This window comes from Molothrus aeneus, chromosome 32 (assembly GCF_037042795.1).
Source record: "Molothrus aeneus isolate 106 chromosome 32, BPBGC_Maene_1.0, whole genome shotgun sequence".
Taxonomy (NCBI): Eukaryota; Metazoa; Chordata; class Aves; order Passeriformes; family Icteridae; genus Molothrus; species Molothrus aeneus.
The window spans coordinates 2,165,119-2,187,221 of NC_089677.1; the positions used below are offsets into that span (position 1 = coordinate 2,165,119).

At 39.1% G+C, this 22,103-nt stretch overlaps 1 protein-coding gene across 1 annotated transcript in view; it reads left to right on the plus strand.

Moving 5' to 3' along the window:
* The window catches only part of SCUBE1 (signal peptide, CUB domain and EGF like domain containing 1), a 192,671-nt gene that overhangs the window by 98,706 nt on the left and 71,862 nt on the right, over positions 1-22,103 (plus strand). Inside the window, exons 6-7 of the mRNA XM_066568428.1 lie at positions 7,132-7,248; positions 10,048-10,137. Coding sequence (XP_066424525.1) covers positions 7,132-7,248; positions 10,048-10,137 — 207 coding nt within the window. The remainder of the gene's footprint in view (positions 1-7,131; positions 7,249-10,047; positions 10,138-22,103) is intronic.

A 22,103-nucleotide genomic window follows, 5' to 3' on the forward strand; every position in this document is an offset into this window, starting at 1 on the left:
TCCCAAGTACAAAGTGAAAAGAATCACTTTTGAATGTCATGAAGAAGTGCCACAGAGTATTTACAGCCTGATTTCTGTTCCATAGTAAGAGGCTACACAGGGCCAAAGGCAAAAGCACAGAGAAAAATGCCTTTATGGTAGTTTTCATTCTCAGTGTTTATTAGAAGTGAATATTGCGTGCTGTTAATTGGAGTGCAATGTCAGCTACATTGGTGAAGTGTGGGAGGATGTTTACTAATGTTGTTATTATTTGTTTCCTCAAATTCTCATATTCTTTGGGATTTTCAGTAATAGATGGTGGCAGGAGGATTAGAGCCTTTTCTGGAACATTATTTCTAAATGCCTCAGAGTTTAGAATAAAAACTTTAATTTATTCAATGTTCTCTGGTGTTCAAATTGTAGTTGTAAGTATAATGAACTTTTGGTGACAGATTTCTAAGTAGGGACACTGAGTTTTCCAAGGCTGCAGAGCTTACTTTGAAGCACATCAACCTCTAAACCCACAGCACATTCTGCAAGTATGATCCAGAGTTCTTACTTAAAATAATTACTTCTAGTCCTTCCAAATGCACAGAAGTACAAAGGTGTAGCCAGATAGCCTGGGACAGTAATTGTGAGATTACAGTGGGCTATTTATAGAAGCCTAATTCTGAAACTAAATCTCAACTTTTAAAAAAAACTTTTTCACAGCTAACCATTTCAGTGCAGCTATGTTGAAGAGCTAGACAATTCCCACTTGCCAGCCTGAGCTGGGTCTGTAGCCCTGTATAACAGGGACAGGTAGGGTCTAAGACACCCTTGTAAAAGCCCATATCCTTGTCAGTTATGCTGTTTTATCATGGTCCTCCAGGAGTCCAGGCCTTTCAGGGTTTGTCAGAGCCTGCTGCTCTGGTTCTTTTATGTGAACAAGTGACAGAGAGTGTACTTCTCAGTACACCTAGTACCTCTCTTGGAGAACTTTTTATCAGCCAGTTTGCAATTCAGTCAGACCACTGGGAGAGGTTTTCAAATATATTGGCCCAAGGCCTTTAGTAACAATTCAAGTCTTCCTCAAGGAAGATGTTAAAATAAGTTAGAAAGCAGAAACACTTGGAGGAAGGCTCCATGCTTTTTATGTATCACAATTGTCATTACATGCTAGTTACATAAGCGCATCCCACCTTATCATTTACCTTCACATGGCAGTCACTCTTGCTTCATGCAGTGCCCATTATGGTCAGTGTTCATTAAACAGGCTTGTGTTCAGTAGCTTCCTCTCCGTAATTTAGTGTCATGCCTTTCCTACTGCACAGTACTTAAACCCTATTGTGAATACAAAATTTTTCATTCCCTCATGGATTTTCCCATGATACTCATTACTGTAATATCAAAGTGCTTTGTAGACATTTGTAATGTATTTTCAAAATACTCTTCTCAAGTTAAAAAGTACTACTTTGCCCATCTTACAAAAGAGAAATTAATATAAAGATATTAATATCAAACTCATTTGGTAGTGATAGGTGATTACCAAGAGCCACACAGAAGCCGGCTAAGCATTTACAGCACATTAATATGATCCAAGCCAAACTCCTGATGGCTCCTGATGGCTGTAGTTGCAAATGCCATAGAGAAAGGACTATAAAATCAGTAACCTTTAATAGAAGAGATTCAAGTGACTTGCCAAGCTCTAAGTAGGGATTCCTCAGTGAAGGCAGAAATAGATTAGAGTTTTTAGGGCTCTTTTCACTGTCTGATCAAGACCATTCTTTCTTGACAGTCCATTTCTGGTTTGCTACTCACTCTGCAGCAGATGAGCGAAGATTCCCAGCTGTTTCCACAGCCCTGACTTTCCCCAGCTTCACTAGGCACTAAATGAGACAGGAGCATTTTCTGCATTTGTCATTGAGGAGAGTTATGACACAATAGGTTTATTTAGAAGTCTGGTATTTTGCAGCTTTTGAGTGCTCAAGATTGCAGCCTTAATGGTTTCTTAGTGTAAATTTTAAGTATGCAATTTCTAGTTGCCCAACATATTAAGAAAACACTGAAGTTTTGAGGCTGAAAGGGACCTCAAGAAGCCATCTAGAAACACACAAAGCAGAATCATACAGATCCATACATGATCCCTCAGATGAACTTCATCCTTTAGCTCCAAAGCATCAATATACTTCAGCTTTGTGGAGTTTACTGCTACTTCTGTACTTTAATGGCCTCTGGTGTACACAAGCCCAGAAGATTTTGCTTTGTCAGTAATTTTCATAGATACTTGCTGTCAGCAGAAAGAAGATACTTCAGAACAGTCGATTTGGCTCCAGATTATGTTGAAAAAACCATAGGAATTTACCTCTTCTTTCTGTGTCTGTATCCATGACAGATAATAAGATCCTGCTCCTGAGCACAATTGCATTAGATGGTTTTAATAAACTGAAGATTTTTTCCCCAAATATGAAAAAACCAAGACATTTTATGTTCCTCTCTTTCTTAGCTGGAAGCTTAAAAATAAGAGGAAATCTAAAGCAGATTCACATACCTGCAAGTTGCAACCTGAAAGAGTTATAAACAAGTAAAAGCCGAATCTTTTGGTGAAAAATGCTGGGTAACCCTACCTACAGCTGCTTCTGTCTGCCTCCTTCGATAATAATGATTTAAGTGAGCAGGAAGGCTAGTGCAAAGTGATTCTAATAATCCTGCCTAGTACTTTTACAATAAAACGCCAACCTCCCTATGCCAAGTGGCAGCTTTTCAGCTCCTGCAGATGCTGTCCTCATGCAACTGTTTGCTATCAGTACAAAGATCCCCAGAATGTCAAAAATGTAAAGCCATACTAGAATAAATCATGTAAGCAATTTTGCATGCACAGCTTTATCACATAGAGGTGCACATATATTTATGCGAATTATGTATTTAATGGCCAGTTTAGTTAAGAAACAGTGCAGTTTTCAAGTTATCGGGAATGACAATATGTTCATTTGAGAAGTCCATCCTACAAAAACATCTGTCTGTGGCATCTGAGCCATGGTATATATTTCAGTCCATATTTGGACAGGATCAGAACACTGTTGTCTTGGGCTATTTGTTAAGTTACCAAGTAATAAATGCTAGATTAAATAATTTGCCGTATGTTTTCAAGTACTTCTTGTCATGGTCATGTAAGATGGATTCTGTGAAATTTCAGAGAAGCACCGAAAGCAGGATTTAGGCTGTAGAGTGAGGCTGAATTCTGGTACCTTCTGTCTTCTGGGGAGTTTAGCATGGAATATCACTGTCAATACTTAGTAGCATATGTACATTAAAATCCTTCTTGTTCTTTGAGATGCCATTTCTCTTTCAGACAGTTATTTCTCATTTTTCATTATCAAAATGTCATTTCTACACTAGTCCATATATTTCTCTGTCTGTAAGCACTGGCCCACATGCCAAGCTCTGTCTCAGGACTGTTTGGCTTAGCCCAGTCAAACTGAATAATGCTGCTGGTTCCAGTGTGGGCAGGTGGACAGGTAGAGCCATTCTGCTGCCTGCCAGGGCCTGAAGGGTGTCTGGCCAGCCCAGGACCCTGAGCATTGTAGTCAGTGAAAATAATTAATCTGGTTTGCAGGCACTTTGAAGCCCCAGTGTCAGCCCCAAAGCTCTTTATCCACGTGGAAGAGTGTTGGGAGAACAGACTGGTGGTTTGACTGCCAGCACTGAACCTGTCCCACAGAGGGTGTGTGTCATTTGTGTCATTTGTAAGGCTTCTCTGCTGTTGTACAGGGCATTCCTCCCACTAAGGGATAGAGCCCAGAATTCTGACTGCACTTAGGACACATACAAATGCTGAAGCACTGTCAAAAGATGGTGTTTACTCTGGTTTTAAATCTGCCATATGGGGATAAGTATGTCTGAGTTCTAAAAGATACGAGAATATTCTCCTTTGGTTAAAAAAAAAAAAAAAACAAAAACAACAAAAGAAACAACAAAAAAAAAAGCCAAAAAAACCCTCACTATTTTCCATCCCTTTCATTTTAACATGATTTATGATATTTTAAGGTGATCTTTGTCTGTTGGAATTTACCATTTTGCCTCTGTTTGCCTCTTCAATATCACAGACTCTGAATGAGCACACAGCTGTTTGCATAGCTGCAGAGTCCAAATTTATCAGAAATAGTTTTTAAAATAACACTTTGTGAATTCTCATTAATATTGCTTTAATTCTTTCTCACAAAAATGGAGTAGATCTGGATGTCCATTTGCTTTTAAATAATTATGACTTTCTTTCTGTAAGCAAGAGAAACTTCCCACTGTGTCACTGCTACAGAATGAGGACTGGAAGAAAATTGAAGTGACATATTTTTAAACTAGATTTTGTAGCAATTTCACCTGTAGAGCTTGTCAAACTTCAAAATGTTGACTCAAGTTACTTAAAATAAATAAATAAATTGTAGTCTAGACAGAAATTCAAATCCTTCAAAAACGTGATTTACTATTGTTTCTAGGAGACAGGAAAAGGAACTGACCTACATGTGCATTCATGGACTGGGTAGAATGGGAACCAGCAACTTTTATAGGCAGGGAAGCTGTAAAAGTGTGTGATTCTGCAGGATTTGCTATAAATACCATCAGTCTGGTGCAATTTTTTCATAGACAAATATAGTAAGGAAAAGTTCCTCATATTACGTGGGTCAGAGCAAGCCTGTTCAGATATTTTCATCTCTGCCAGCAGAGGCTTTCAGCAAGGAATGCCAAAAATAACCACTGCAGTCGCATTTTTTAAATACACACTTTGTTGCTGATTGCACTTTAAAATCCTCAATAAAAATACTGTTGGCTAGAAATGTATTTAAACATCTGGCATAAACAACACCTTTAAGTTAATTTGTGATGGCACTGCAGTCCAACAAGGACAGAAACTCCACATAGTCCAAGAGGCATATGGGGTCAAGTAATAAGCATGTCTTCATTGGAAAGGTGGGAACTTTAAGAATAGAGAATTGACATTGAGTTTTGTTTGTTTTGTATAAAAAATAAAAATGTTACAGTGTATTGAAGGGAAATAAATGTTGCTTCCTTTGGATGCAAAGCAGACTGATTTGCTTCTGCTATTTTTTCACAAAAATAAATTATTAGGTAAGGTATAAAAGTGGAGAAGGAGAAAGAATGCCCGAGGGTGGCTGTTGCTTAGGGGGTTTTGTAATGTAATTCCTTGCAAGTTTAGGATTCTCATGATTTGGGGTATAGTCCCTCCCCTGTCTGGTTGGACTGAACCCACCATTTCCATTTACCAGTTTAGTGCACAAACTATCACCTGCAAAAAGGGAACATGGATCAGGTAGGTTTCCCCATGTTTCTCACTGCCATTCTTTCCAGTTGGATAGAACAGTGATATACCTGGAAAGTGAGGTGGGAATCCAGGCAGTCTCTCTTTTCAGAGATTGTTCTTGCCACCAGGCACCAAGGCTATTCCATCTCTATCTCTGAAAAGCACAAGGGTTTTTATTCCAAGTATAGAGTCGGAAGGACCAAGGATGCTTGCACCTGTAGTGGCCTCAGGTCTGTACTCACTTGAGAGGTGGACAATTCCTGCTGAGATCTTTGCCAGAATCCAGGAGCTGAAATTGTAAACTTGTGGTTCCCATTCTGGCAGGAGGTTTTAATGGGAATTCTGTTGGATATGCTGTGGTGGGTCTACCTCATTTGCTTTTTTTAGAACTGTTCCATTTTAAGATAAATACTTCAGTGATTACTGAGAGTGACATGGCTGCTCAGCACTGAGGCACTCACACCAGAGGTGGGATATTTCATTTCTAGTAACTGTGATGGAAAATTCCGGTCTACTCCATTTTCAGGAGCTAGAATTAAAGCAGGGTCTCTGAGTTCGGTGGGAAAATATATGAATGTAGCCATCTTGCATTAGATACAACCTCAGATTTTAGTTAGATATATGATTTTCAAATACTGTACTGTTAATACATTATCTTGGTTTTGTTGTATATTGCAATTTGCTACCCTGCCTCTTTTATAAATTTTTATCTAGAAGGAAAATTCTGCTAAGACCAATGTGAGGAAGTTCCTTCTGATTACTGGGAGTCAGTATTTAAATAAATGTAATCTTCACTTAAATTACCATAACATTTCAAAACATTTAAGTCCTCTGAAATGATGAGTATATAACTAAATAATGGCATATTGGATTTACCCCATATTTGCCAGTATATATTTACCAGTAAAGAATCTAGTCCAAATAAAGACAGTAAATTGAATTCAGGAATCAGTCAGATCAGAACTGTTATTCAGCATCAAGGTGTGCAGCTGCAAAGGATGAAATGACACAAGGGCAAGTGAGAGGCTTTATTAAATGGTGCTAGCCAGCTTAATATTTTAAATATAGTTTGTCTTAGCTGGCAGAAATTAAATCCATCATGTGACAAAGGAAATCAATTGAATCTGATCTATTAATTCGTGTAACCTTCAAAACTCTACCTATTCTCATGAAAAATATTTACTTTTAATATATCTTTAGTACTTTTTCACCAGAGGACATTTGAATTGGTGTAAAAGCTGTTCTTCTTTCCTGGAAGTGAAAGTGGCATCTCCAGTGCTTCCTTCCTGGCTGAGGCCAGCACATGTCAGAGCCATAACAACTGTGTATTTTTTATTGCAGAGAAGTAAAAATAAACCCAAACATTTCCTGGTTTATTTTTAAACTTGTTGCTTTAGGGGGGCCAGCACTTCATATAGTAGATTCCAAGACTTTTGTGGTTCTGTTCTTGCTGCTTGGTCTCTGCTTCCTCTACTGGGAGAATGATGGGGCAACAAAAGAGAGATTCTGTCTATAGACCTGAAAGTATACATTTGTATTGGCAGACTTAATTTCATCATGGACATGAAGCATGTAGCTTTTAGGAAGACATAGAATTGGCTGAGAGTCACACTAAAATTATTAATACAAATAGAGTGGGGAAAATGCTTTTATTTTTCTTTTGCTTCTTCACTGTATGGATTGAGGATAGGACATGAGACAGGTAGAAGGGAGGGGGCAGAAGGAAAAAATATAAATAATTGCAAGCACAAATGTTATGTTGCCTTATGTCTTGGTATGTTACTGTTCTTCTAATTGGTTTCATTGTCATTTTATTTATATATACATATATACACATTCATTTGGGGCTTAACTAGTAACCTGTAACTATGGGAATGGAGGCTGCCAGCACACCTGTGATGACACAGATACTGGCCCTGTGTGTGGCTGTCATCAGAAGTATGCCCTGCACTCAGATGGCCGAACCTGCATTGGTGAGTACCTCTCTGCAGCTCGTTTGATTTGGGGTTGCTCAGAATCTCTGTGCCGTGTGTGTGTGTGTGTGTGTGTGTGTGTGTGTGTGTGTGTGTGTGTGTGTGTGTGATGCCTGTGTGACAGAGGGGTGCTCCAGCAGCTGACAGAAGGGCGTTTCAGCAGCTCCTGGCTCAGCCAAGCACACAGAGAGGCATTTGTGTGTGTTCTGTCAAAATGTTTGTTAATGAAGTATCTATCCCTTTGTTACCTGCTTGTGACTTTTGTTTCTGTTCATAACTATTTTTGAAGTAAAAAGGTGTAGAACATTCATCATTTTAAATGAAAGTTCAGCTCTTCAGTTCACTTTCATCAGTCAAGATTTCCTTGCTTGAGCAAGGTTAGAAAAATTACCTCCCTTTCTGAGCTGTTACCAGGGAAAAGGAGTCATTATGTGCTGTCTTCCCTGGTGTATGTTTCACGATTCTAAAAACTGCAACACTTGTAGTGACTAAGCTTTCATTCAGAATATCAGCAGGAAAGAGCCGGTCAAGATATGGAGCATCTTGGCAGATGCTTTGCAAACATTTATGATTATAAAATGTATGATTTGCTTAACTCCATTTCTTTCTACTCCACTTTAAAATAAATTAAAAAGTGCATTTTTGCATGATGCAAGTTAACATTTGAAAATTCTTACAGATCAGAAGCTGAAATCCATAATGGTTTTCATTGGCATTGCGGACATGATGACTTTTTTTTGTTTGTTTAATTTCAAGTTCTTACAAATTCTTAGTCATTTCTTGAGGTTAAAAGAACACAGACACATATTTATCGTATTTTCTCTCCAGTACTGCAAGACAGAGCATTTGAAACCCATGGAAATCTGTCAGTTACCTTTAGCCAGTGTCTTGGTCAGATCCATGGCATAAAGGTCTGTAGCTGCCCAGAGCCTTGCTCATTTCTGAGGGGTTTAACTGCACAAATTGTGGGGCAGTGTGAGATTTCTGCTGGCAGAGGTGAAGCTGAGCAGGGCTCAGAGCTGGGCTCTGCCTTTTTGTCTGCACAAGGTGTGTTTGAGTGCAGGGGATCTCTCAGTGGGTGCCTCTGATAACAGAGAGCTCCATCCTGCAATCCCTGTCCTGTGGCAGTTCCAGATGGGGAGAACTTGCAAGAGTGAGAGCCTTGAGAGCAGGTTTTATTAAACGTATAATTGATCTTCTATTTATTATTGTTCACTAATATAGTTGGATATTTTATTTGTCCAGCATGTAAAAAAATATTTTAAAAGATGTTTACATTGCATCTATTTTTTTTTACTTTTTTTCCCATTTTTGTAATGTAATACATACAACTCCATGTTACATTCCTTGGTCTTGTGATGTAAGTCACATATTACTGCCTGTGCTGATTTTCTTCCCTCTAAAATAGTTCTTTCTCTTAGAATACTTCTAATTTATTTTTTTTTACATTTATTTATTCCTGCTTTCTGGTGATGGTTCCTGATTGCCTGTCTTGTCTGATAACTGACGTTTATTAATTATTTACAGAGAAAAAAAAAACAAACTCAAACAAAAGCCTCTATTGCAGCCTGATCCCATCTAGAACTTGTTAAAAACAAAACAAAACAACTTCTTGTTACCACTCAACCATGTAGAGTTGCCACAAACAAAACCTGCCAGCCTCCTCCTCCTCCTCACTTCAGTGATTCCAGTGTTTGCTATCTTCAGTGGTGTATATATTCCAGCCATCACTGCAAGAATGCAAACTTCTGCAATGCCAGATAAATACTTGTTGACCCTTTGTCTAACATATTTTGTCTTCATTTGCTTGTCTTAACTTTTTTTTTATGTTTGCTGCATGTGAAAGTCCCAACTTGCATTTTCATTTTTTGTTTTCCTAATGAGCATTTCCCTTTTCCTACAAATAATTTTATTTACCCAGATGCTGCTCCTCCATTGCTCTCCTGTATCAGAAATCTTTAATTTTATTTCACAAACTGATCATCTCTTCCCATACTTGTGACTGTTTCTGTGTATTTCTAATGAAGCATAACCAAAGTCCTCATTATGCTGTATGAAACTCTTACATGTAGGATGTCAGAGACTACCTTGTAAAGTGACCTGTGATGACATCATCCTGCTCACTGCATGCTAATAAAATTACTAAACCCTTTTCTTGCAACATCTTTCCTAGCGTTGAATGTTTAGCTAGTAGTGTTTCATAGACAAGCAGGCAACCAGCACTGCCCAAATTGATCTTTTTTTGTTTGTTTGGTTTGTTGTTTGTTTATTGTTGTTGTTGTTTAATTTGCATGCTGTTGTTTCGTTTCTCAGTGTGTCGATGTGTACAAGGCTGTGGTGCATCTGTGCCCATCCATCACCGGACTCTTCTCACTCTCTCTGTCTTTCCTAGTCTTCTGCCTGCCACCTTCACATCCTGGTGCCCCCATTAGCCTAGGTTGTCTTTGGTAGTTTGTTTGACTAGCCTTCCGGAATTTTAATTTTCATCATTAACACCTCTCTGGGGCACCCATGTTAGCTGTCTTGTTCTCCAGTAGAAATCCAGCTTCCTCTGTGTGATTAATTACTTCTGAGCTGATCATTCTTCCTTCCCACCCTCTTTCTTCCTCCTTTTCCTAAACACCCTTTTAATTTTTTCCTGGGTTCTCAAAGGGAATTAACTCTCTAACGGGGATTTAGTGCTTTCATGCCTTGCTTCTTGGCCTTGGCTGTGCCATGCCAAGAAACTGTCTTAGGCAGCGGAAAATTGGGCTTGTGATTAACCAACTGCTCCATGTTTGTCCCTTACTTGTGTTTTAGAGAAGGATGAGGCTGCAATTGAGAGTTCTGAGTACAATGCCACGTCAGTAGCTGATGTGGACAAGCGGGTGAAACGGCGGCTACTTATGGGTAACACTTTTCTTCCACTTCCTTTGTTGTGCTCTCACTTTTGTCTGTATGTATGTGGGGGGGAGGTTCTCATTTGGTCTCATTTGGTTTTGGTCTCCTTTGGTTTTGGTTTGGCCTGGTTTTTTTTTTAACCTGACTTCATCTGTGTGGAAAGGTCACCAATTTTGTTAAGTTCTCATCTGTTTTACAACTTCATTCCTTGTTTTTAAACTTTTTTTTTCCTAATGCTGCAGCTTTAATGCTCAATTTTCTCTGCATAGAAAGAAGCTTTTGCCATTAACCTTACTTAGCTTATGCAAGCTACTTTTTACATGTGATTTGTGTGTTTGTGTGTATGTGTTGCTCTAGAATTCCTGAAAAAATCTCCTGTTGCAGACCTGCCTATTGACTTAAAAGTGGATGATGACGATGATGATGACGATATAAACCAATGTTCTATTACATTTGTGGTGTTAAATGAGCAAGTGTATTTGCCTAATTAAAATTTCCTGTTCTTTTGATTGAAATGTAAATGTTGTGACTGGAAATTCATTTAATTCCTTTGTGCAGCTATTTTAGTAACCACTGAAAGATCTTTCCCTAGTGACTAGTGAGCTTCTGTACATTCTTCTTTCTGAGGCATGGCTTGTTTCTCTGTGTTTTTGGAGCCTGAGAGAGGAACAGAGTAGGAAGTGCACTGAACAGTGAAGATAATTCTTTAGCTTCTGCTCCCATTGCACACCTTTGTGCTTGTCTCATCCACTTTATATTTCTGGCTGTTAGTGAGAAGGGCCTTTTGGGAATAGAAAGGGTCGAGTGGCTGGGCCTCTGCCAGACTTTGCATGAGACAAAGAGCACAGTGTAGCACAGACTGAGATGTACCCAATGGGGACCCATGTACAAGACAGGGATTCATCACCACAGGGATTCATCTCCGAAGAGACAGGACAAAATTCTGGTCTCTTCCCTCAGGGTTGCTATTTCTTTTCTTAAAACCACTTAAGTCCTTTGCAGACTGTCCTGCTAGCCTTTGAAAAGCTTAGCCTGCCTGTGAGCATCCATACCTACCTGGAGTGACCACCTTGAGGAGACCAAAGCCTCACTTTGAGTATTTAGTTGATTGCTGTGCTAATAGTTGGAGTAGGTGGAAATATTTATAAAGTTTCCATATCATTTGTATCTTGTCATACATGACAAATAGTCCATTTACCCAGAGACCAGCATACAACCACTGCATAGAAAATGGCATAGTGTTATGACTTTGTAATGGTATTAGATGACAAGATTGAGGTAAAATATCTTCCTTGATGTGAAAATCTGGGCATATGTTCCTTTATTTTTAGACTATCTGTGATTGTTAATTTCCAATTAGTTTGCAGACCTAGCAAGTGACCCATATTGTTTTATTTTTTAAGGATACACAATTTGAAATTATTTAACCCAACAAAAGCAATGAGACAGCTCATCTTGCTTTATAAATGTGCTGTTAACACTTATAGCTATAATTTCAATGAGACACATTGTCTCACAAGAAGTCAGGAAAATTTGTGGGCCAAAAGAGCTCCAGGCCACTGAAAAATGCTACCCTCTGGGTCTCAATGGTGAGTTTGCCCAGCCACAAATAGTATGTGCAGTACTCTAGAGGTACTGAGCAACATAGTGCACTGTGTTGATGCCTCACCCTCTGAAAAAAATAAATATCCAACCTGAAAATAAGCTTACACTGCTTCCAAGAGTCCAGGCAAATACTATTAAAAAGTTTAGCATTAAAAATATTAGTAACAGCCTTCTTAATTACACCAGGTCTGCAAGTTCCAAGCTGAACATAGACCCTAGAAATAGGCTTAGGGAGATATAGTTTAAAATCCAATTTGCAAAATACATTGTTGAATTCTTCAGTACTTCCTGTATTAGCAGGTATCAGCTGACAGCTGCAAGTTTCTGGACATGCTGTGTTTAAATCACTGATTCCTTAGAAAAACATTAACTAGAGAAGAAAATAAATTTAATTAGTGAGTGAGATCTGAGTGGGTGGCTTAATATTTAGGAACTTTTCTACTTGTATGTTTCTGCTGATTGCTGATACTCAGATTTATTCTTTTTAATGCACTCTTATTCATTTCCAAAGTGTAGTGGCATTTCCATGAAATTCCATATGTCTTCAGATATTTTATAAACAGCTGTTTTAGGAAATATTGGACGGTTCCTCAGGAAACTTTTTTCCCAGTTTTTCTAAATAGACTGACTTTTGACCCTCCTGCAGACAGTCTTGGGAGAGTAAGAAAAGTAGATGACTTTATGTAATTTTAGTAATCCGATGAAAGGTGCCTTCAATTGCAAGTCCTGAGATGATAATTGCTAGTCCCCTGTCATTTGCTGCATGCTAGCAAAATGACTATGATCTGTATAACCCTTGAAGTCAGCCAAGGCTCAGAATAAGCCTGAAAAGATTGCTTTAGAAGAGTGTTGCTGTCAGACAGGGCTGCCTAGAGCAGTCATCTTGCTACATTAAGACTGGGCACCTCAGACTGGCTGTGTCCGAGTCACGGTGTAGTCCTGTGACTTGTGGCTAAATCTTAAATAGAGAAAATTTGGTAAATACTCAATTTTCCTTCCTGTTAGATGCATTCTTATCTAGATCTTCTGAGGCAGATGAGAAACTGGTCTTCTCTGATGACCTACAAGAAACTTCCCTTTAGAACTGTCCAAAGATGCCTAGGAATTTCCATCCAACTTCTTCGTAATCTTTGGACAGATCCTGAGGGCTTCCAGCTGAAACCTTATTTCCCTGAATCAAAGAAAAGCACTTGGATTCACAGTCAAGAGTGATCCATTTCCAGAGATGGCACTGAATGGCTGTTGTCTGGTCAGTGAACATTCATACAGCTCATTTCCCTCTTCCTCACTTCCCCTTGGCCATTGCCATCATGGAATGGAGGCAGTGCAGCCTTAGTTGTACTCCAGGGGGGCTCCTGGAGAGGTCCTGCCTCGGTTCTGTGGTGGCTGCTGTGAGCTGCACCTTGAGCCATGAGCATTCAGTAGTTGAGAAAGGACATGGATCCGGCAGAAGTGCACAGCTCCAAAAGCAGAGCTGTACCATCATCTCTAAGGCACTCATACATTCCTTTTTTTGCAGAACACCTTGCACTTGCTACAAAGCAGAAGGGCACCACCAATGTCTTCATGTCTTCGTAAACATCTGGTGTCATTTATCTTGCAGTTAGTTGAGCACAGCCTTCAGCTCTTTAAAATTATGTTCAAATCTCTGTTTTGTGTGTGTGTTTTGTATAGCAGAATATTTTCTGAAAATATTTTGTGTGTTTCTTAGGAGCATCACAGCAACCTTCTCTATCTTCTCTTACCTTCTTTTCCTTGGGAACCCATTTGCTACAACTGTTTTTTCTATCCTAGCATCATAAGATGAATCTGCCCTGCCTGGTTAGAGGAGTGGACTGGTGCATTTCACATATCTTTCAGTCTAAATTCCAGAGTGTGAATCACAGTATATCTGCCCTGCTTAACTGTATGAGAGACATTCTAGTATGGGCACACAACTTAAGAAGCACCAAACTTCCAGTTAACTCTACTAATACACTTACCTTCAAAATATTTTGTCCAGTGTCACATCTTCATCAATGGAAGTTGCTTTTATTCATGTTTCCGTATCTCTTTTTGCTGTTATAGCCCTGGATAGAATTCATAAGTCCAACAGCCCCATCACTATCTAAACTGTAAAAATAAATCATCCAGGAGCCTAGCACTTTATCATAAATAAATTGTAAATAATTAAGGCTTTTGGGCTTAATTCTCCTTGACCACTGTAGAGCAATTGTCTGTTGATGTCCTGAATCTTTCTTTTAGAAACCTTTAAGAAACCTTTTAGAACTTGATATTCTAGTCACAGAAATAGAATTCATAGCATCAGTTATGCCATTGGGCTCCCTCATTACAAATAAGCCAAGTGCTTACAAAAAGGTGACAAGCAGCTGGAAACTTCCTCTTTGAGGAACCAGAACTGTAGAACTGTCTGAAATTTAGGCTCAAGGAGTCTCGTCAGAGATAATGCTTTGCTCTTTGGCTTGCCCTTGACATCAACTCTTTGAACCAAGCAATTTTATGAAGTATTTTTTTATATTGTCTTTAAAAATGCAGTCACTCGCTACATCACCATCATCCCAGGCCTTACTAGACTGTAAAGTGTTTTAGCAACACAACCAAGATGTTTTGTGCAGGCTGTTTGTTAGATCCTGTCCTCTGGCCAGCTCTTCTTGAAGAGGCAGACTGACTCATTTCTCACTGTGTTTCATTTTCCTTCCTCTACTCTTTAGCAGTCAATGAATCAGTTTCATTTGGGCTTAACATGAGGTGACTTCGGAACAACTGGCAACACTAAATATCTTCCTCACCTTCAATCCTTTTTTCATTCTTCACAGAATTCACAGAATCACTAGGTTGGAAGAAACCTTAAAGATCATCAAGTCCAACCCGTGCCCTAAACCATGGCATGCCCTAACATCTCAAGTAAACCATGGCACCGAGTGCCACATTCAGCCTTTTTTTCAACACATCCAGGGATGGCGACTCCACCACCTCTCCAGGCAGACAATTCCAGAACTTTATCACCCTTTCTGTAAAAAACTTTTTCCTAATATCCAACCTTTATTTCCCTTGGCACAACCTAAGACTGTGTCCTCTGGTTCTGTCAGTTGCTGCCCGGTGAAAGAGACCGACCCCCACCTGACCACAACCACCTTTCCGGAAGTTGTAAAGAGTGATCTCTTCTCTGAGGTCACTGTTGTAAGAACTCACTTTGACCATAAAACATTCTTGCTCTGAGCCTAGAAGATAGAAAGTTGGTTCCTTCTCATCACAAGAAGAGGGGTGTACAAAGTACTTGTAAGTATAGCAAAGAGCAACAGGACAATGAGCCCATCCTGAAGTTGAGGAATTGTAGTAATTTCCCTTCCATGCTTAAGGGAAGCAAAACAGACACCACTGCTAGAAGTATCTTCAGAAATCCAAACTGCACAGAAATTCACTCCTTCACAAGACATAGTCAGCTAATTTTGTGTCGGGGCAGTTGAGGATTTTGTCATTGGACATCGACTTCTTGGTCATCAGTAAGGTTATTTGCAACCCACCTCAGAGAGAGTGATGCAATTCTCTTCCCTGGAAGCTGGTTCCTAAGAACCCTCCAAGGTATTCTACTGTCAGCTGAAATGCTGGTATAGGCTGTGAAGTGCATTGGAACTGTGCTGGTCTTTGTTACTTCTCAATTTTACTTCTGCCTTGATTGCTTCTGGGGTGCCATTTGGAAACCAAGGACCAGCTTTGCCAGGCTGGGATATATGTGCACCTGTGTTACATTTCATCTCTGATTTCCTAGGAGTTGTTCACAGGCAGGGTTGTGGTGTGGCTGTATTCCTGGCACTTAACCAGCAAATAAGGTAGTATTTTCACAAGTTCTGTATTTTCCTTGTTGTAGCAAGAATCATTTGATTTCTGCAGATGTCTCCTCTTTCATTATCTTATCAGTGGCTTTCCAGCCATTTATTATGAGCACCCAGCTACCTGCCTGGAGAGGTGAGTGTGCAGTCAGCTAAGACCATTCCCTCTGCACACCAATAGCTAGAGATGTGAACTGTGGAAGTTGCAATTTGGGCATTTCTGCTGTGGATTATCTATGACCGAGAATATCCTCCCTTCAAGTTATGTGGGGCAGAATCATCTCTTCGTTTGCATTTGCTTGCTGTGGAAATTGTACTTCCCCATCAACTCAACGCCAAGGATCCCAAACATTGCAGTAAACAGCCAAAGCCAATTCAGAATAATAGATCAAAAGTGCAAGTCCTGCTCTGGCCACTTGAATGACATGCCAGTACTCCCTTCTCTGTGTGCTGGTCAGCTCTTTCATCCAATCTTGTGCCTCCTGAAGGTACCTGGCCACATCAGCCAAGGTAACTGTGTTTATCCTATCCTGGTCAAAGCTGTTTAGGTTTCATATCATTAGCCCAGTACCTACAATGGATTTTAATGAGCTGCTCATATCATATTAAATGAAAAACCCACAACTTGAGCTTGTTCCATGGCTGACAGCATTTGTAGCAAAGGCAAGCATTTAAATATCTGTTACATCAAAAAAGGCAGAGAGATTTACAAATTTAGAGCTTGGGTTTAGCCATTTGAACCAAAAGTAGTACTCAACATCATATTTCTTGAGTCATCTGAATTTAATAGTCAGCCATATAGCATCTTTTCTTAACCTCCAGTTATCTAAGGATTAGGCTGCCCTATTCATCCTGAACATCAAATGTGCTTTGACTGACTTGTCTGGAGCACCTGAAAAATAAGAAATCTTCTGATTTCTCTAGTGGGCTTTTTTTTACTTCCACCACGCTTTATGACACACAGGACTTTTTGAATCACTGTTTTCTCTTCAGTAGAGACATTCAGCTTTTTTTGATTACAGGAAAATAGAATCCACAAAGTTAACTACAATTACCAGAGTCTCTTACTTAAATTTATTTTCTCCTGCCACGTTTAAAATGATTGCATATCAATATGGGGATTTTCCTTCTATAGTCTTTCACCATCCAAAGATCTCTCTGCTGGTGACTCAGTGTGAATAACTTGTCAAAAATCAAGCATCTTGAAATACTATAGAATCTGTAGAATCTATCTTGAAATACTGTATAAACCACACAGTGACAGTGTATATAATATGGAAATCTTATCATTTTCTGGATTTCAGGACTCTGTGGTAGAGCCATACTTAGCTTCTTTGCAGATCAGAAAAAGGAGCTGTAGAACATATGAAAGCCACACATTCTTAACCTTAAAGAATCTTGTCATCTGATGAGAGTTTTCTGTCAAAAGGCTTTTTACTTGAAAGTAGGTTTTGTGGGGAAACTCTGGGTTTTCACAGTGCTTTTGCCTGGAATGGTCTTCAGAAATAGGGAGACAGAATGTACACAGACAGAAGGTACTTGTTTGAATATTCATTTAAAATTTAAGGAAGTGGTTCTAAAGACCCTTTCACAGTGCATTGCCACCCCTATTCAAGAAAAATGTTGGTCTATAGAGTCAGACTAACTCATTATTGCCTTATGTATATGTTCCACCCTTGGGGCCACTATTGGTAATCAATAGCTTGATAAAGGCTAGGGATTTTTCAGTTTCAGTAAACTTAAAAGCATAGAAAATGTGACCTGGGTTTCTAACATACAATTTAATGCCTAAACTACCAAACACTGGAGTAAAGAGTGTACGAGATCTGGTTTGCCATCAGAAAATTTCCAAAAGCCTTACATTGTTTCATTCCAACATGAATTAAAAACGGATTCTGCGGACTTTATTTTTGTCTTCTTTCAAAATAGAACGAGAGCGATATTACTCCCATGTTTCTGTCTCAAAGAGCAGGATGATGGACAAGCTAGTGTTTGTTTTGAAGTGTTCTTTCAAAGCAGTTAAATTCTATCAGTTACAGGCTACCAAGGGTCACTTTAAGCCAAGAGCACCTTTCCAGTGTGTACTTCAGTGCCTAGCTTTGTTGTAGTGCCTCCTCGGATTCTTTCCAATTACTTAAAATATGTCTTTATTTTTCTGAATGGCTTTTACCTGACTTATAAACATTCACTGTCAGAAAGCCAAGCGTGTGTCTCTGTATGCATCATAATCCTTTTGTGCTTTAATCAATAAAGAATTGCAAACATTTCATTAGCAGGCATATTGCTAGGAGATTCTATAATTCAGTTACTGACTGTGAAACCAAGACCTCACTTTAACTCCTTCTGTCAGTTCTACTTTGCTGTATGAAATCATAGCAAACAGGGGGAAGGAATCCCTGAGGTCATTCATGCATTCTCTGTCTCCCAAGGGCAGATCTTTTCATCTTGAGTTACCGTCACTTTTATTCATTGAGTTTGTGAATGGTGTGCTATTTCCTGTAAAAATCCCTTTTCATTTCTTTGCTGACGATAAAGACTCTGACCTTATCCAGAATTCCTGGCAATACCTTCCATTGTTTTGCTTTCCCATTTTAAATGAAAGGATTTATCCAAGGTCAGGAGATAATGCTCCTTCACAATGTTGAGAGAGTTTCAGTTTTTCTTAAATGCAGCTTCTCTATCTAGAGAGAGCACCACAGCTACAAGTGTTAATTTTAAGAACCAGACTGGACTCATAGGATGCTTATAAAACACCCGATCCAATCTATCGAGTGACATTCCCTAAATATGTAGCGTTCCCTGAAGAGGAATCGAGTTTTTCTGAACTGAGAGCTGAGGGGTTCATGATTCAGTGTAAGATTCACCTAGTTTTTTCTTCACACATTCCCTATGTGGCAGGGCAGAATTCTCATAGTATTTTCATGCAAATAAAATTCTACCAATCATGAAATTGCAAGGAAATGAGGAGACAAGCATAACAAAGTGAAGAATTCAACATCCTGAAAGTTACTCTTTCTGTCTTAACTTTTTCATTCCCTGAATTTGGAGCTCTTTCAGTTTCTCCTTCATCTGTTCACAGCTATTTGTTTCTTTCATTATACTCTTGTGAATGCTCTTTCTCTATACTTTCAGCATCACAGAGCATAATTTGCATGAGAATAGCACAGTTCTCCCTTAACTGAAAATTGAAATATTTTGTGTTTCGTTTCTTTTTGTGCTTGTTGTCCTTTGCGTCCCTCCCTGTACCCTGATCTACTGCCACATAGCACGTGTACCTCATGTACTGCTGCTTTCAGTAAAATTCTTTTTATGGATGGCAACAGCACTCTTTATCATCTGTTCTCTGTCTCATGGCTTTCTTACTCATACTGCATATTACCTCTTATGTAAAGGCAAGCTCATTTTATAATCCACAGAATTATTTTCTTTTTTAATGGCCTTTCCTGAGTTAAGTTTGAATCTCTTCCAAGTTTCAGGCTTTCAAGATTTCTGCATTTTTGATCAGAATTTGCGGGGGATCTTCAGTGTGGTCTTTTTTATTCAGTTAGGTAGTCCTTGTTCTTAGGCATGGTCATGCGCTTCACCTACCACTAGTGGTTAAAATTATTTCCGGATTCTCTAGATAAAAGTTAGGAGTAAGAGAGAGAACCCCAGTTCAAAAAGAATTCAGAAAGAGCTCTCTTTGGTGGAGATTGTGCTGTGACACCAATATGAAGGAAACAGATGAGATGTCTGCACAGGCAGCCTTTGAGCCAGATGGAGCAAAGTGGTTTTTCAGGAGGGGAGGGGAGGCACAAATTAAGGACTCCAGACACTTTGTGTATTAAACTAAATTAATTCAACATTGTTTAAGGGAAGGGAGCCCATACCACTCAGCTCAACAGGATCTTGTCCTCTCATAGAACTGCTCGCATACCATCATCGCTTTTTCAAAGCTGCAACAAAGTTTGCACAACGGAGTCCTGGTGTTGGTCCCAAAACACTACAGTGATGCAAGGAATCACAACAGACAATGGCAATCAATGGTTTCAGATTAGACCTTCTCAAAATTCTCAAAGCCATATATATGACTATCTTCAACAGACGTCCTTAATCTTTTCGCAGTTGTTCAAAGTTGGTGTTTCACTGTGAATTAAATAAAGAGAAATTTAAAAATGAGAAATAAACTCATTTTTATGTGCTTAGGATAGGTAAACAGGTTATCAGTTGATTCAGAGACAGTAGCAGTTTACAACAGCTTTAGTGACAGTACATCTGCTGAGAAACAGCTACACGGAGTAGTTTACCCTTTTTGCCACTCCAGTTGCCAGGAATTATTACTCCAGAGGTACCTTTTTAGGAAAAACATGGTCTAATTAATCCATATACCTTCTTGTTGCACTGGCTAAAACTGTGAGTGCACTAAAGCTGCTATCTTGCTTGCACCATTTAGCTTTAGTTGCATGAAGATTAACTTGTTCATGTGTCTGACCCCTGAATTCAAGGCGGTTATTCTGAGCATAAGATGCCATGTTCAGATCTTGTGCAAAATCCAGACCAAGTGTAGAAGGAGACATGATTACAATCTGAGTATGGTTACTCATAACTTTACTTAGATTGTGATTTACTTGATAGGACTTGATGGCTTCTCTAAATTCTGAGCTCCAGGCTACTCCAAGAATTGCTCTTGCCTAGCATAAATATTGACTCAGAATAAGCTCAAAATAATGTGGCACAGATTTTGAGCCCAGTCATCCTGTTTCTGTGACCACAATGAGCTTTAGTCCACTGCAAATGAATTCCAAATAAAGGCAGTTTGAATTGCTGGTTTTCTTTAACTTGCCCTTTGGTTAGTGTTATCATTTGGGTAATCATAGGAGCTAGGTGGTGGAAAAAAGCATTTTTCCATTTTCAGGTCTTCCTTTTGGCTGTACTTACTGCTTACCATGTCAACCTAAACAGTTTTGAAATCTGGCAAACTTAGAGAATACTCTTTGGTTTGGACTGCTATGTTTTTATCTGCAGTCTACCAGTTGCTGCAAAAAATCCTTTTCCTCTGCACAAGGCCTTAAGATAGGGGGTCAGTCCAGCCTTCCTCTCTGATTCAGAGGAAATGGCAATCATAAGCCCTACAGAACAGTCATTTCATTTAGTCCAAGAACAACTTTTTCTCATCAAGAAGGTGCCATTCAGTGTCCCTCTCATGCTTTTCCTAAGAGACAGATGCTGCAAGGCTGCCTTGAATGTAGGTGATGACTTTAGTGGCTTCCCTCTCCCATTTTCACTTAGGTTGTGTAGATCTCTTGTTTTTATGTCAGCTGGGTTTTTTTCTTCTGTTAAGACTTCTTTGCATGTTTTACACACATTCTTGAGAGCAGCTCTTATGTTTACAATTGTTATCCACTCTTTGCAGTCATTGTGTTATCATCAGGAGTCTGGGAACAAGTGGGGTTTTTTTGGATCCTGTTGGCTTCAGACTGCCATGATGAGTAACCAAAAAGATCAGAGAATCACTTCTCCATATCTCTAAATAAAGCACCTTGGTGCTAGATCCCCTCCTCTTGCCTTTATTGGTGTTTACCTTGTCCAGTTTTAAAACCTTTCCTCATGATTTATCAAATATTATAGAGAATGACCTAGTTAAGACATAGATTACTGAATGATCCTCAGATGTAACCCTGCTAATCTTAAGGACCTATGGAATTTTGTTCTGCTTTGCATCATATCTTAGTTCCTATAAAACTGGTTGTGATTTTAGTCCAGACTGAACCAACAATGAATAACAGAGAATCCAATATTTGCCTGATTTTGACCAATACCCTTAAAATCATGTTATGTTCTTTCATTCATGAGATAACCTGAACTCAGAGAAATTGGCTTTATAAAATAATTGGCTACTTTAAAAACCCCAAACAAACAGATTTTTATTAGAAGTTTGTATTTTAAATGGTTATATTTACTTGTTTCATAGAAGAAGCTGAAAAATCAGGCTTTCAGAAATATTCTCAAACCATGAGATCTCTTCGGAGTTTCAGGCATTTAATAGTTTCAAAGTCGAATAAATCCTGTCTAGTGTGACTCTTTAAGAAAGTGACCTGTTGCCACCTGATAGAGATTCTGGTTTCGTTCAAAAGCTTCAGAAGTAGAACCTGAAGAGCTGCTCTTTCCCTGCTAAACCCTTGCAGGCGCTGGAGTAACTTCACCTGGTAACCAAGTCAATGTTCCTGATCTGGTGCTGAAGGACTAGCAGCTCAAGCTTGTGCTTTTTAATTGGATATTTTAATATCCAGAAGCAGTGCATATCCCATAGTGCAGTGGACTAATGTTAAAGCAAGAGTTCCTATGGATTAAACCATAGCACATTGAAAATGACTTTAGATATTTCTTTGGATCAATGGATATTTCTTTGGATCAATGGATGTCTGTGGGTCCATTGAGCAGACACATGAGAGATTGTTCCAAAATTAGGAGCTTACACTGGAAAAATACAATGTAATGTCTCCCAGACCGCCTCATATAAATAGATGCCCTTTTCTTTAGATCCCTGTTTCTGCTTGAATT